Source organism: Gavia stellata, chromosome 23, assembly GCF_030936135.1.
Source record: "Gavia stellata isolate bGavSte3 chromosome 23, bGavSte3.hap2, whole genome shotgun sequence".
NCBI classification, from domain to species: domain Eukaryota; kingdom Metazoa; phylum Chordata; class Aves; order Gaviiformes; family Gaviidae; genus Gavia; species Gavia stellata.
Window position 1 is genome coordinate 2432545 of NC_082616.1, and position 14587 is coordinate 2447131.

At 38.5% G+C, this 14587-nt stretch overlaps 1 protein-coding gene across 1 annotated transcript in view; it reads left to right on the forward strand.

Moving 5' to 3' along the window:
• The window catches only part of AFTPH (aftiphilin), a 47765-nt gene extending 35057 nt beyond the window's left edge, over nt 1–12708 (forward strand). The window contains exons 8-11 of the mRNA XM_059828479.1: nt 1477–1560; nt 5503–5626; nt 10613–10615; nt 11575–12708. Of these exons, the coding sequence (XP_059684462.1) occupies nt 1477–1560; nt 5503–5626; nt 10613–10615; nt 11575–11719 (356 nt within the window). The 3' untranslated portion in view covers nt 11720–12708. The remainder of the gene's footprint in view (nt 1–1476; nt 1561–5502; nt 5627–10612; nt 10616–11574) is intronic.
• The last annotated feature ends 1879 nt before the right edge of the window (nt 12709–14587 follow it).

The following is a 14587-nucleotide window of genomic DNA, read 5'->3' on the forward strand; positions in this document are numbered from 1 at the left end:
TTAACTGTGCCCCTATGTGAAGTATTATGTAGTCTGAAAAATACTAAGTTAAGTATTACTTTAGATTCCTGCCATATGCTAATGACACAGTGGCAACATTAACGCTTCATTATATACAGAACTGCAGATTCTAATGAAACTCTGAACAAATGAGCATTTTAGATTGACAAGTTTTACTCCTTAAAAGTATTTTTCACCAATGAACTATCTCTTTAGACATCCTTTGAATGACAAAGTTGTGTATAGTGGCTACTTCAAAGCACAATATTTTAACCACAAACTGTTTGCAAAAGGTACACTTGTCGAGCTGAAAGTTTTCAAATTTACAGATAATTTTATATTTGAAAAATGTGACTTCATCTGTTACCACTTTTGCTTACACTCAAGAGCTGATTATAGCTAATATATTAAAGAGGTAGCTATGAACTTATTTGTATCTGTAAATGTATATAGTTATCACATAAAAGATCCTTCACCTATGTCTATTTTAATAGCAAAGTGAGTTGTGCCACCGCCTCCAGTCTCAGAAATGTAAGTGCATGCAAAGTAAATAAAACAAGTTTTGGAAACTTGTTTGATTGACAGACTAGAAACCTGTGAGGAAACTGATACCTTTATGAGGAGCCTGCTAACAGCAATTAATTCATGACACATAAGTTGTTCAAAAGCAGGCTAAAACAAACTGCATCTCTTACTGCACTGTTGTTGCCTCACGGTGGTGTTTCAGAACATGTGGATGTTAAGAGTTTGGACAGCAATATCATGGTGCTGAAGGAAAGCCTGGATGGACCCTTTTGCTGTTGTCTGGTGTCTTATTACTTCAGTCAATCATCATGCTTTCTTTTTAACAAACAACTTCTTTAAAATGTATCTTGGTTTGATTTCTGCTTTAGTACTAAAGGGGAACAGTATAATTTACCAGTGAGGAACTGGACGTAAGAGTGGCATTTGTTACCCTGTGTTCACACTGCTTTAAGATAATGATAATTAATAGCTTAAAGCTGCTAAATAAAACTTTAAAGTTTTTTTGGTTCTTTGCTATTTGGGGATCTGCTAAGTCTTCCTGATGAAAGAATGGCTTTCAATTTCAGTGAGGGGAGAAAAAGCCCACTATATTCTAACTATCAATTGACCTATATATTGTTTCCCTTTAACTGACCACATCTTTTTCTCTGGGTCGTGCTGGTTCTCTTTCATTTTTAGATTGAAATAAATATTTCTATTTTAAAGTTACTAGTGTTGATTTCCTTGCTGCATTGTACATGAGGAAATGTGCACTGAATTAAGTTGTTAACATTTTAGAAGGTACAAACTAATACTGTAAGCATTGTTTTCATGTCAATTTTTAAATTGCGTACTGAGTACTAATTATAACTTGCATGTTCAAGTGTGTGTCTTACCCCTTTTTACACATAAACCCCTCCCTTGGCTTACCTTCTATATGGCTGCCTACCAACACGGTCACTGAATTTCAAGCTAGTGGAGGTTCCACTCTTCTGAACCTTGATTTCTTTGGGCCCGTGGATGACAGTAGCTCTAGCAGCACCACCACAATCCCAGGTCAGCAGAGTGTTAAAACCACAAATGTAATATTATACCAACTTACTAAAAGCATGAGCACATCACTTGACTTTCCTATAAACAAGGAGAACTTTTACATTGCGTTTCTCTTAATGTCTTTCTACTGCGTTTTTCCTTTAATCTGTGTTCTGTTTTCTGATGTTTTGTATCGAGTGCGAAGTATTTAAAAGGTACTGTCAGCTCTGTATTTGTCACATGCTGAAGGAATGAATGGCTCTTATGCTCTTGCAAATAAGATGTTAAAACACTTGTTTCAAATGAGAAATTTTGAAAGTTAATTTTTCTAAGCACTTAAGAAAAAATTAAAAATGCTGTAGATGTGATGATTCAAAAAAAACTGAGGCTTGTTCCCTCTCCTGAATGAGTGTCTCCAAATGATAGGATTATGATGTTGTTTGGAAGTTATGTATGAACATAAAGTTATGGGGTTTAACATACCATGACCCCGCTGGTTACTGCTAATTTTTTTGTGTGAACTAATATTAATGATAAAGGTAAAAAAAGTGTTTTAACAACATTCATAATAGAAAACAAGGATAGTTGCATGTTTGTGGGACATTAAAGTTCATGAAGGTTAATTATAAAATCAAAGCACTTTGTCTGCAACTTATTCCCTTAAAAAGGAGGTGAAGATGCCACTCTCTCCATTGAATAATAGGTGAAAGTAATGGAATTCATTTGTCGCATGGTTTTGACATGCTCTGAGTATTTTGCACGAGCTTGTGAAAACCTACACTTAGAATAAATTTCTGCAGGCATTTAAAGGTACATTTTGCGGATTTATCCCAGTGCATAGGTTAAGTAGATAAGGCAAATACTCTTTCATTACAGTGCCTGAAGCCATGATAATCACTTTCTTCATAGGAAGATTTTTTCCCTCTTTGTGATTTTAATTTAAAAAATCAATTTTTAAAATGTTTGGGGTTTTCCCTCGTTTCAAGTAAGTGCTTTATAATTATTCTTGTGCTTTTTGTTTTTAAAAACCTGCTTTTTTAGTTTCGAAATCTGATCATTGAAGGCCATTTTATGGCATTGCATCCCAAACGTATTTTTATTCCACCCTTGAGAAATGTCGCTAGCAGATGAAAGGTGGCAGGTTTGTCACGGAAATGATAGGTAGCAAATTCAAGATGCTTCAGTCTTACAGATTCTTTTGTAAGTGTGTGCAAGTCTTATCAACATAAAAGTCATCAGTACCCAGTATGTGTACTGCTCGTGCAGTCGGGTATGTTCTTGTGTCCTGATGGTGTGCACACTTGAAGTGGTCACTGGAGGGATACTCTATTAGCCTTTTATTGCATTTTCTCATGTTGTTATCGTTGTCTCATCAAGTTACAGGTATTATCACCTTCCCTGGTATGCCCTATAGTGCCTATTTTTGGGGTGTTTTTTGGTTTTGGCTTTTCTTTCCTCCTGACTTGTTTCTGGGAAAGTCATTTGTTTCTTGGCTTGCAGCTCGTGTGTTTGTGTGTGTGTTTAGGAGCTTTGTGTGGGGTTTGGTTGGCTAACTTTCCTTCAATATCTCATTAAGGTTTTGCAGTGCTTTCCTTAAATATTCTCTAATCATTTGAATAAAATGGAGAATATGCAACTCTTAAAAATAACTAAAATAATTGAAGGACAAATTGTTAGATCTTTTGGCTTAAAGAAGAAATTTTTATCAGTAATAGAAGTTTATTCTTTCTCTGAAGACCTTAATTTTACTTGCTATAAATACACTGTATTCTTCTCAGTCTGATCTCATCACTTTTTATTAAAATTTGCATTCTATGTCATGAACAGGGAGTTACTAATTTCTAGTATGTTCCCACAGATTTAGTGTATTGTTTTATTTTTCATGTTAATAGTTAACATAAATGCAGCTGAGTCAGAGGTGCCTAAAGAACAGTAAATTGAGCAGTGACATCGCACTACAATGAAAATGAATTGAGGACTGTAAATGTGAATATCTAAATGAAGTAACTTATAAGGTTGCATTTAACGTTTGTTGCAGAGTTGCATGTCAAAGGACTCCTCGTTTCAGTTAGCTTTACAATTTGTACCTTAATGGGATTTCGCAGGCTTCTGCAAGTCAAAGCGTATTTCTTCAACTCTTCCTTTCCCTGATTGACAGTGGTTATTTTATGGAATAGTTGGGCTTTTTCCTATTTCCAAGTTCTGTAAACATCTGACAATACTTAAAGTCTTGGTATACTGGTCTCAGGACAGTACGTATTTTGATGTTTTGCATGAAACTGGACGAAATTAACTTTGAAAATCCAGACTTAAAAAAAATGTACATTGCAAGGACAGCTGATTAATTTCTAATCAACTCATATTGAATGGAGCAAATCTTCTCCCCATGCTGCCACCACCACCACCCCCCCTTGCAGCTTAACCAGATGATTTTCTTAATTTTACTTTTTGGTCAGCTTAGTTTCCTAGCAATGAAAGAGTACTTAAACTTGTGCACAAATGACAAAAGGTCAAGACTCTGCTTGGGGAGCGTTCATGGAAAGCAGACATGAGGATCATTAACCTCATCTGTTTGCACACGTAGTACTGCAGTTACTGGGTGGAAAAGGCAGGACAATAAGCACAGGCATTTTTTTTTTCTTTAGTAATCTTCTGGTATTTCAGGAGTTCTTCTAAAAGTGTCTTGACCCAGACAAGTAAACTGGGTAAAATCATCAGCAGTTTATAAATGCTGTTTTTATATTAGGTAGCTACATGGGACCATCTTGTCCAAGTATTGGCAATGTTTGTCCTGCAGTAGCATGAAATGCTTCTGTGTTGTCCAAACCAGCTGGCACTAGTGTTACACTTGTTTAGAACGCAGGTGTCTATAAAACACAATGCTTCTGTACAAAAATTCCACGCTGCTTTTGAAAAATATTTATAATTGTGGATGGCGCGTACTCATACTTCATTTTAAATCCATGGAGCATAAAATAGCTGAAACCATAACTAGGGGAATATCACCAATTTAAAATGCTTCTGAGCAACAAAATGTGCTTTATCAGTCTTTTCTCTTGATTTATTTTTATAATGCTAATTCCTAGAGACTTTTTTAAAGAAAACATACTTAATAGCTGGAGATTCTAGAGCTACTTCCTACTGAGATGTGATGCTTGCTATTAAACAGGTAGAATTTCACCCATACGTATGTATTTTTTTGGATGCAGGTTTCCGTTGTTTGCATTGTTTTCAGAACAACCTCTGCTGATACAGTTTGAAATCCATTAGCACCGTATGTGATGTCAAAATTCAGCATCTGATTTAAGATATCTGAGACTAGGAGATCAAGGCTGAAACATCCAGATGCTTGTTGCTTTATAAATACTTGCAAGATGAAAAGGGAGCATAGACTAAAAGTTTTGGTAGCGTTATACATACTAGTATGCAACTTTTTTCATGCCATTCCACTTGTATGTATCATAAAAGCTGCTTTTCCTCACTTAAAAAAAATTTAACACAACCTGTTGTGAAAAGCAAGATACTAAATGCACTCTAATGCATGCCAGTGTTCTGTGTAATCTCTCGTTAAAGAGTCGGTCCCTGTTAACATGCAGCGTTCTTTTAATACAAACAGAGTTGAAGTAATTGAAATAATATTTTAACACAGCTGACATTTTTACAGGTGTTTCGCTCTAAAAGGTAAATCAAATTTCTCTTGTTTACTCTTAGACTGAGACCTTGTATGCCAGACTCGATCCAATGTGTGTGTGTTTTGTAGTACAACTATAAAAGCTACTGAAAAAGGGTGGGGAGAGAGGACGGCGTTTCAGAAACGCAGACATGTTCTGTAATGTTCTTTTCATGTATCTTGAAATTAGAAATGATTCAGATGTTTACAGAAAACAGTCTCTAGCAAGTTGGTCTGTGGCTAATTATGGCTGTACTTACCTCCAACCATCACTGATTATCATTTTATACTATAAGGTGTGGATCCTGAGTTGTATGAATTGACAACCTCAAAACTGGAAACTTCCAATGCAAGCACCAGAGTGACTGATGCATTCGCAAGACTTATGTCCACAGTGGAGAAGGCAAGCACGTCCACAAGGTAAATACTCTTTGTTGTGCTTTTTTCTTCTTTTTCTAAGGGAGGCACGAAATGTGAGGAGTGAATGTGTGTGCTACTTCAGGTCAGAAGTTCTTGAATGATCAAAAGGCTTAAATGTAATAATTAAATAATGAATTTAAATACTAAGTTCATAGTACTGTAGTTCATATTTCAAATTATCATAGAACTCTAAAATAAGATGCGAAACAGTTAATGAGCTGAAAGAAAAAGATCACCAAGACAAGTTGAAAAGCTAGAGCCAAAGACTGAACCGGAGGAAGCGATTTTCTGAAGAACAGAGCTGATTGCTGAGAATGGAAGGGTAAACTGAACCACTCAGTTCCATGACCTAGGACTTTGAGGGAAGACTCTCCTTGGTCCTCTGTATAATTTACAGATTCAGAATGTTCCACAAGTAAAATGATAAAACTGACTAATAATTATGACAATATTTGTCCCTTCCCATCTATTGCTAGCAGCTGTCAAAACTTCAGTGACCAAACATCTGATTCATTTTGGTGTTGCAAGTTAAGGAATGAGTGTGCAGTTGGTTTAAGATGTCCTTCCTGCTTCATGGATCTCATCTGAAGTTCTTCTGTACTTTTTTTATAAGTAGTGTCTATATAAAGGCTTTAGGTGTCAAATGTCTTCCTTGAAGTATGGCCTGTTGAATGGGCACAGAATAGTCTCTCCATTTATAAGCTTGTATTCTGTGGGTTTATTTTTTGAATGTGTATCTTAGCAGTAGGATCCCGGACTGTCTTAACATGTAATTAATGTTTGTGCCCATTAAAAGAATCGCTGAGTGATTCTCACCACATAAAACGTTTCTATTGTTGAGGAAGTGCATGCCTCAACATGCAACAAATATTAGTTGCAAAGCAACTAATAGATAGTAATATATCCTCACTCATAAGTGAGCTTTAGGGTTCATTCAGCACTCTAAAACTAAATGCATTTCCATGCAGCATAGCACATAGAGAGGAGGCACGGTTGAAGAGTTGCAGCAAATGTAGTGATTTGTAATGGTTGGGAGATAGCTGGCTTTCTTAAAATGATTAAAACTATAATTTTCAAGAGCTCTTTTAAAACATGTTCTTTCATTGAGAAAACTATCTTGCTAGTTTTCCTGCAGTGGAAATGTTTAAAGTGAACACTGAATAAAAAAGATCACCAAGCCATGAAATTTCAAGGGAGTGCCAGTAGAGGGAACCCCACACTTCTTCAGTGCTGATTTTTGTGTCTCAGCTTTTGGATTGCCTATTCTATTCATGGAGTGCATATACTCTTTCTAAAGATACACTAGTGGGAAAGTTTGACTTTCACTCTGATTAGAAAACAAAGTTATAGTTGAAATATTTTTGTAATACATTCTAAGTCTAATTTAAAAGTAACCACAAATTCCAAGCAGGACATATAAACTCCAAATGTATCTTTAATTATTTTATCTCTGCTCATAGATTTGTACCTGCTTGCTTGCTTTATGATGTCTTAGCTTACTTTTTCTTTACAAAGGAACAGGGAAGTCTGCTTTACTTAAAGGAATGTTGACCTTCATTTTTATGTATTGTTGTTTTTTGATATGAGGGGTTTGGGGTTTTCCCCATGCTTCCATGGTGCGCTTGAAAGCTCTTACTTGCGCCATTAAAGCTCTTTATCCATATGTCAAAGTTCTTCCCCTGTTCTGGAGAGCATTGCTTACTGCTGGGAAGAGGTTCTAGATATGTGCCGTAGTGATCTATCAGGCTGTAGAGAGAGGCTGGGAACCTCAGACTTGGCAGTTAAGCTCAGACACACACAAGGATTAGCTGTTTTACAGCAACTGTTTTCACTCTTCAATACTTTTTGTATGTTTTTGTCAACTCTGAATTTTAAAAATTTCATGTGGGGTTTTTTTTTCCTATTTAGATTTCATGCTCTCCAAAAGAAAAGCAGTCTGTTTTTCTGTTTTTCAAGCTAGAAACCTTCAGAGATATGAGAAGGTCTTATCTCAGCAGTATGCCAAATACGTTGCAGTATGTTAGCTTTTTCTAATGAAATTGGTTTTCTTTTGAAATTTTTTTTTATTCTTTCTTAATGAACAGGAGACTTTAAAATAGGAGTGGTTGGGTACAGCCAGCTCAACAAGGTTGACAATCATGCGCCAACCTGGAAATACAGACTATTAACCATTCATGATAACTGATTAGGGAAAGTGTGGCCAGTGTCAGCTTCAGTTGTGCTAAGGCTATCCTATGTCTGTCTGTAACTTGTCAGAACTCAGGATCTTTAGGGTAAAGTTTAGAGTGAAAATACCGTTGTTCAGTTGTAGGAAGCCATGTGAGGAGTTGTCCTTGTCTGAAATAACCCCATATTTTGCTTGCAAACCCATCTCTTGAAGCTGGAAAGTCAGTTTCTTGGAAGGAAGGTGTTGGGAGAGGAGGGAAAACTTCCCCCTCAGCTTGAGCCTGAAACCTTGACGGCAGCAGTAAGTGTTGAAGGTCAGGGATCCAGTACGGCATTCCACAGAGGCTCTGCAGCCTTGCCCGGTTCCATAGAATTGGCAGAGATCAAAAGTTTATCGGCTGTCTTTTTGAAGGAAAGCAGAGCACTGATACCTTTCCAAGAAATGGCCGAAACCCTCATTTAAACTGGAAATACTCCTTGGGGGCGGTGTTGGATGGAGCAGGCTAACTCTTAATTACAGAGTGATTTTTAAAGTGCATTTCTCTAATCAACTTATTGTTGCTATTAGAGCCTGGCCTTGGTGGTGTTCTCCACAAAACCCTTTGCAAATATGAGACATGACTGAAGTCTTGAAAGACTTGAATGCTGCAGGAAGGGGTTGGAATGCAAAACAGAACAGTGAGGTGTGAGTGACACATCGACAAAACATTCCCTATTTCTTGCTAAATTTTCTTCCAGCAACTTTCCTGTCCGTCAGTCTGGCTAATTTCTTGCAGCTTAGTGTTAACATGCCTTTGAAAAGGAAACTTCACGCCAACAGGTAGAGCGACTGGCTCAATTGCTTGGGTAAGGGCATCCCTTCTGTCCTCTGTCTCGGGAGGAAATGTAACCTAGTGTAAGAGAAGAGATGGATGGGGGCAAAGTGTTCTGTAGAGGGTAGTTTTAAAACCTGAATAAGGCAGAGACCTTGTTTTGAGCCAGGGCTGGTTCCTTTCATGGTTTAATAATCAAAAGTTCTGATTCCAAAGCAGACAGAAGTAGTACAGCTGCCACTGATGATCCGCTCACTTGGGTGTCCATTCAATAAGCCCTGGTATCTAGAAATTAGGAGTGAATGAGCAGTAAGCTCTGCAATGCCCCCTGCCACAGGCCAGGGTTTAGCAAAAGAAGCTCTTGACAGTGGGAACATCTTCAGCAAAGGTGGTGACTGAAATTAATGGACCTGACATGGTTCTTTTTCTTGCCTCTATTAAAAGGCATCACAGTTATTAGGCAATTTGGTAAGTTTTAAGGGTAAAAAACAGTCTGCAGTGATGACGCTACTTTGTCTTTTAAGTTTAGAGAGTTGGTGAGTAATTCTTTAGGGTTTGCCCTGGCGATACTTGCTACCGAATGTGCTGTTACCCAGAAAGGGTACTTGCAGTGGCCAGTTCTGTTCTCTTCCAGAGGAACCTACCCCTCTCCACTGAGAAATGGAGACTTTAGGCTGTCTCATCCCTCCCTGGACTGAGATGATTTAAAAAAAGGTTTTGAGCCTCATTACTGAGTGATTGTATCTATAGCTGTAACTTGGTGGTAGTTAAATAATGTTTTCTGTGTAAGTGTTAGCTTGTTCTTTATAGATACTTTTTACAGAGCACATTAAGTAGCTAAATTATTGCAAAGGGCCTCCAGCCAGGAGGGGAGCGTTCAGTAAGCGGGTGAGATTCACATCTGACTGTGCTCACTGGCGGGCATGTTCTGCGGTGATGTTGCAGAGACCGGCTAGTACAGCGAGAGCAATAGCATCGTCCTGTGATAAAGGTCCTCCGTACTATCACCAAATAAACTGCAGCACTGCCTCTGGGACCCAGCAGTGCCATTTCTTAGCATGCCACAGTTGAGCAGAGGAGGAAGAGGCATATAAATAGCAAGGAGTGTGTTAGCTCCATCTCGGTGCCTGATGAACAATTACAGGAACTCCTTTTAATGCAGATCTCTGAGTCAGCCCTCTTCCTTTGGCTTCCTCTGTCAAACACTCCTTTGTTAGCTGTAAGTCCTTGATCACCAGGAGTTTGTACCTTTAAGAGGCTTGTGGTAAGTGATTACTAATAGTGGCACCAGATACTGATAACACAGTGGTGGATGACAACTACATTTCAACAGCTTAGAGATAGTCCTTCGAGTGCAAACAGAGCTGACTGTGAAGTTGTTAGAGAAGGAGGCACATACTGGCTCTCTGCTTCTTCCTTCAATAAATCCAGCACACAGCTTTGTTTATCCTCCAGAATTTGGTAATCTGCCTAGTCAGTGGCTCATGAAATTCCACTGCAGCAGAGAAAAGAAAATATTGCTATTCTAGTGAAGGAAAGTCAGATTTAGTATCTAGGCTGCCTCATCTAGAGACCTTTCATCAAGTGGAGATTTCAAGTAGCAAACAAAAGTGATAGTTCAGTGTCAACACAGTGATCAGGGATGTCAAGGATGCGTTTGACTCCAGCTCTTTTTCTCTTCTTCTCCTAGCTAAGAAATTCTGAGACTGCGGCTGAAGCCAACATGTAGCTCCTTGCTTTCCCCTGATCTCTGACCAGTTTGGGAAACAATCCTGATGGGTGCTGACAAAAGAAAATACAAGTACATGCTGCTTCGTGATCAGAGTGGTGATTGCCCTCTCACAGGCTCAGTTTAAAGTTCATAACTAAGACAAGATATAGGAAGGAAATTTCTGAAGTGTTCTAGGGCAAGGCAGTTTATTTGGTTCAAGCCCTTTGACTCAGCTTTTTGCCCCAAAGATGGGGGAGCTTATTTAGCTAGAATTTCTAATGTCGTTACAGGGTGCAGCAGGTGCCTTTTTGGAACTGGAATAACGTTTGATGGAATACTCAGTTTCTCTAGTAATAGGCAGCGTTCTTCAAGATAAGCTGGATATCTGTAAAGCATGCGTGTTTGGGCTGGGGAGGAGGGTCTTCTGCAGCAGTCTGAACCAGTCTTCATTTTACTTAGGAAATGTGAGTTTCTTGCATATTAGTGAGAATCGAGCGACATGCGATTCAGACCTCTTTATTCATTTGCCCTCAGTAATTCTTGGGAATAATGCAAAAGGCAAAGTAAACACCAGTGATTCCCAAACTGCTGTATGTATCGTTATGGCTACACACACATACTACTGCACTTCAAAGCAAGCAGCTAGAAGTTGTGAGCCACCTTTTGCTGCTGCTGAGCCCTAGGGCAAAAAAAGGGTTTGAGGATCATAATGTAGAGAGCGGTATGATATATAATCTGAGTACGATCATGTCAGAAACACAGCATAAGTACCTTCTTTTTCTTTAATAAGTATTAAGAAGTGAGTTAGGAACTTCTTAATGTCCTTTCAAGATTTTTTCCCTTTTATTTTGAAAGATATTATACTGGATTTAAGTAGTTTAGAACTAATGCTGCTATTCTCTTATCCCTAGAATATGGGCATGGTTGTTTCTTCAAGTGAGTAGTCCCAGAACAGCACACTGGAACCTGCCAAAAAAAGAAAAATATATAAAAATTAGCATCTGAATAGGAAACCTTTTTTTTTTTTTTTTTCCCCCTTATTGCAACAGTATTCAGGAACATTTTGCTGACTTTCTATGTTAACATTTTGTTGGTAGGCAGGTAGGTATTATAACATTAGACTACCTTCAAGTAGCTTACAGAAGTGCCTGTCAATGGCAGACAAACTGCCAGAACATTGCTTCAATCAGTGGTTCTTGCAGTGATCCAAGGGATATCAGGTACTGGATTAATGCACTTTGTTCTTTTCTTCTCAACAGGAAGCCTAAAAAGGAAGAACATCTTAGTGAAGAGGCTGCCAAGGTGATTTCTAGCCTTCCTGACTTAACTTTCATGCATGCCAAGGTGTTGATGTTCCCAGCCACATTAACACCTTCAACAAGCTGCCAAGAAAAGGTAGACTAAAGTGATGTGAATTGGACGTTTTCTATTGATTTTTTTTTTTCTTCCCTCTGTGGGTCGTAAAAAGCAATCTTGCTTTAATTAAAAAAAATCAAGTTCAGATGATTTGTTGGTAAGCAGCACTAGAAAGGTATACATAGTAATGTATATTTATTTACATACTGGAGTCCTAAATTTATATTAGAGAAAAATGTAAATAATTGGGGGTAAATCTTTTTGAAGATATATTCTTTTTGTTGTGCTGGGGTGTATACATTTATGTCTTTGTGAAATACACTGGTGGTGTCCTTCTTAACAAAACTTTAAAAAGTTAAAAAAAAAAAATCCTAGAAACACATAATGAAAACGTCAATCTTCACAATCTGTGAAGTCCCCCTTAAAGGTTTTCAGCTTGCATTGAGCATCTTTTTCTTTCCTGCATATATTGAAATATGTGTTGCTGGGGAAAAAACCAAAAGGTTACGTTGTCCCTTTGCGGGTTTTCAGTTATTGTTGTTTCTTTAAAACCCAATAATTTCTTTTGTGTTTTAACAAGCTTAAGATGTGTTCTTCCTTTTCTTCTCCCCCATCCCCTCCCTGTTTGATTGGTTGGCTGATCAGTTTTTATGTTCTTAAATTTCAATAGTATGTCTCTGTCACTAGATAGCCTTTTGAAAGGTATGCTGTCAGTAATTTCTTGTTCCAGTTACAGATCACTGTCTAAACACGTGATTTTTTTGGGTTATTAGAAGGTTGTCTGCTTTTAATCAGTTTGATTTGGAAAAGAAGGACCAAAACTATATGAATGTCTTACAATGAAATTTACCTGTTAAAAATTTTTATGTTCTGTTGTACCACTATTCCTGTTTGATTTTGCACAGTGTAAAATGACATAATCATAGATTGCTATGGTTTTAGGCTGTATATACAGTAAAAAACTATGGGTTGTAAATGTCTGGGGAAATTCCTATGGAAAAAAGAGAGCTATGTAGAAGAACCTCTAAAAAGGTCAATGTGCATGCCCAAGGTCTTTTGAGATTTAAGTGTGTAAATTTCCTTTTAGCTTACACAAAATAAAATAATTTAAAAGATACTTATGTATATAGTCTGCTATCTTTTTATACAGAATGTATACATTATTCACGTTTCTGTTGATGGTGAAATCGATACACTGCATTAACAGTAGAACGTTCTAATCTGTCTTGCGCAGTCCCACAAAACACACCTGTCAGGGTCCTGCAGAAGGAGAAGCAGACTTCTCTTTAATTGTCCTGTCTCTTTTGAACGTGTTACGACATAGTCTTTTATTTCTTTCTCCAGCTTGCCTTCTGGCTTATAGGGCGATGTGGCTCAAGACATGTTGGTGTTTTGGTTTAGAGACTTCTTCAAAGTAGTTGGCAATACTCAGCTGTAAGAAACACAAATTACGGTGTGGTGAGAAAGGACAACTGGTTTTGCCTATTTCTTAGCTAGGAATAAAAATGTGAACATAACATTCGCTTAAGTTTCCTAACACGTTAGCTTGCATGTTAGCTTGCACTGTAGCTCTTTCAGCAACGTCTCTTCGGAGGATATCAGTGGACTGCCTGCAGGTAAGGCATGCTCTGGGTGCTGATGTTTCTTGAGGGTGCTTTGCATGGGCATAGACTCTTCCACGTCTAACCTCTACTGTGTGCACAGCTCTTGAAGTGCTCGGTAGTCACCACCAGTTCATCACTTAACATCTATTTCTGAGGAACCTCCAATGCATTTACTTACCTCTTCTTTGAATTCTTTATTGTCTGACAGCACTTGGGTCAGAAAAGTTAAAGTTGGAGTTTGGTGTCATTAGCTGGGAAGCTGAAATGTTGTCCTTGCAAAAGGAAGGGGTTTTTTCCTTCTAGGGAGTCCTCTTGAGATGAGTGCTGGAGTTCCACCTTTGTGAACACAGGAGTTTCAGTGAGTGGTGGCCGCTCGGAATTGAGGGAGCTGCTGCTGCGGTTGTGATAAAGCTAATTTGTAAAGGCTAAACTGGCTCCTTTGCCCTCCAATTAGCGCTGCAGCGTACAATGCTGTGATATAACACTGCGCCCTGTTGTAGCTGAAAAGGTTTATGCAAAAGCCATCTGCTTTACCATCTATCCCCAAAACCACTTCTATTTGCTCCTTCTGCAGATTTTCATTACAGCACTGACTTAATGCCTGTTTCATGTCAAAATTAGCTTTACTAATCTCCCAGGTTTAGCGTAGTAGTCTTTAGCGTATGCTTATTACATCATTCAGTTGTGGTGTTGGGCTGCTGTAGGTTAAAATCGGTCCTTTTGTTTTCCTAACTGTGGCGTGGCCCTCGGAGCCGGAGTAGCGGTATAGCTGCAGCAGAGAGCTATAGCTATTGTTTCAAGGAGAATATGTTTAGGAGCTGACTCATGATCCTTGTCTGGCAGCAAGTGGACTGAAGTATTAAGGAGAGGTGGGGGTGGAAGTGCCAGCTGCAAGTTGATCTTTAGTCTCCTCACAATTGCCTCTAGAGGCAGCTGCCCATTTGTCTTCCAGTCTCCGAGTGCGGTGCTGGTGGCCCGCTGTAAATGGGGGAGGGGGAAGAAATGGCAGGGGGGAAAAGGAGATTTCTATTGTGACTGATGGACCAATCTGAAACTCTGTGAAACCTGGTACTACCTAGAGTGTGTTTATGGGGTTTTTATGTTCTTTCTGCTCAAAAAAAAAATTGCATCCCACAGACCTTCACAGCGCCGAAAGGCGTAAATCTTCCATCTAAATTCAGCCTTTTGAGGTGGATGCCGCTTGCCTTAAAACATAGCGTTGCTTTTTGTCTTCTAGCTTAAGCCCCCATCTTTCTTGTCGATTGTGGGATGGACAGACGGGCTCCTCTACCTCTCTCCTCCTGTCTTGTAG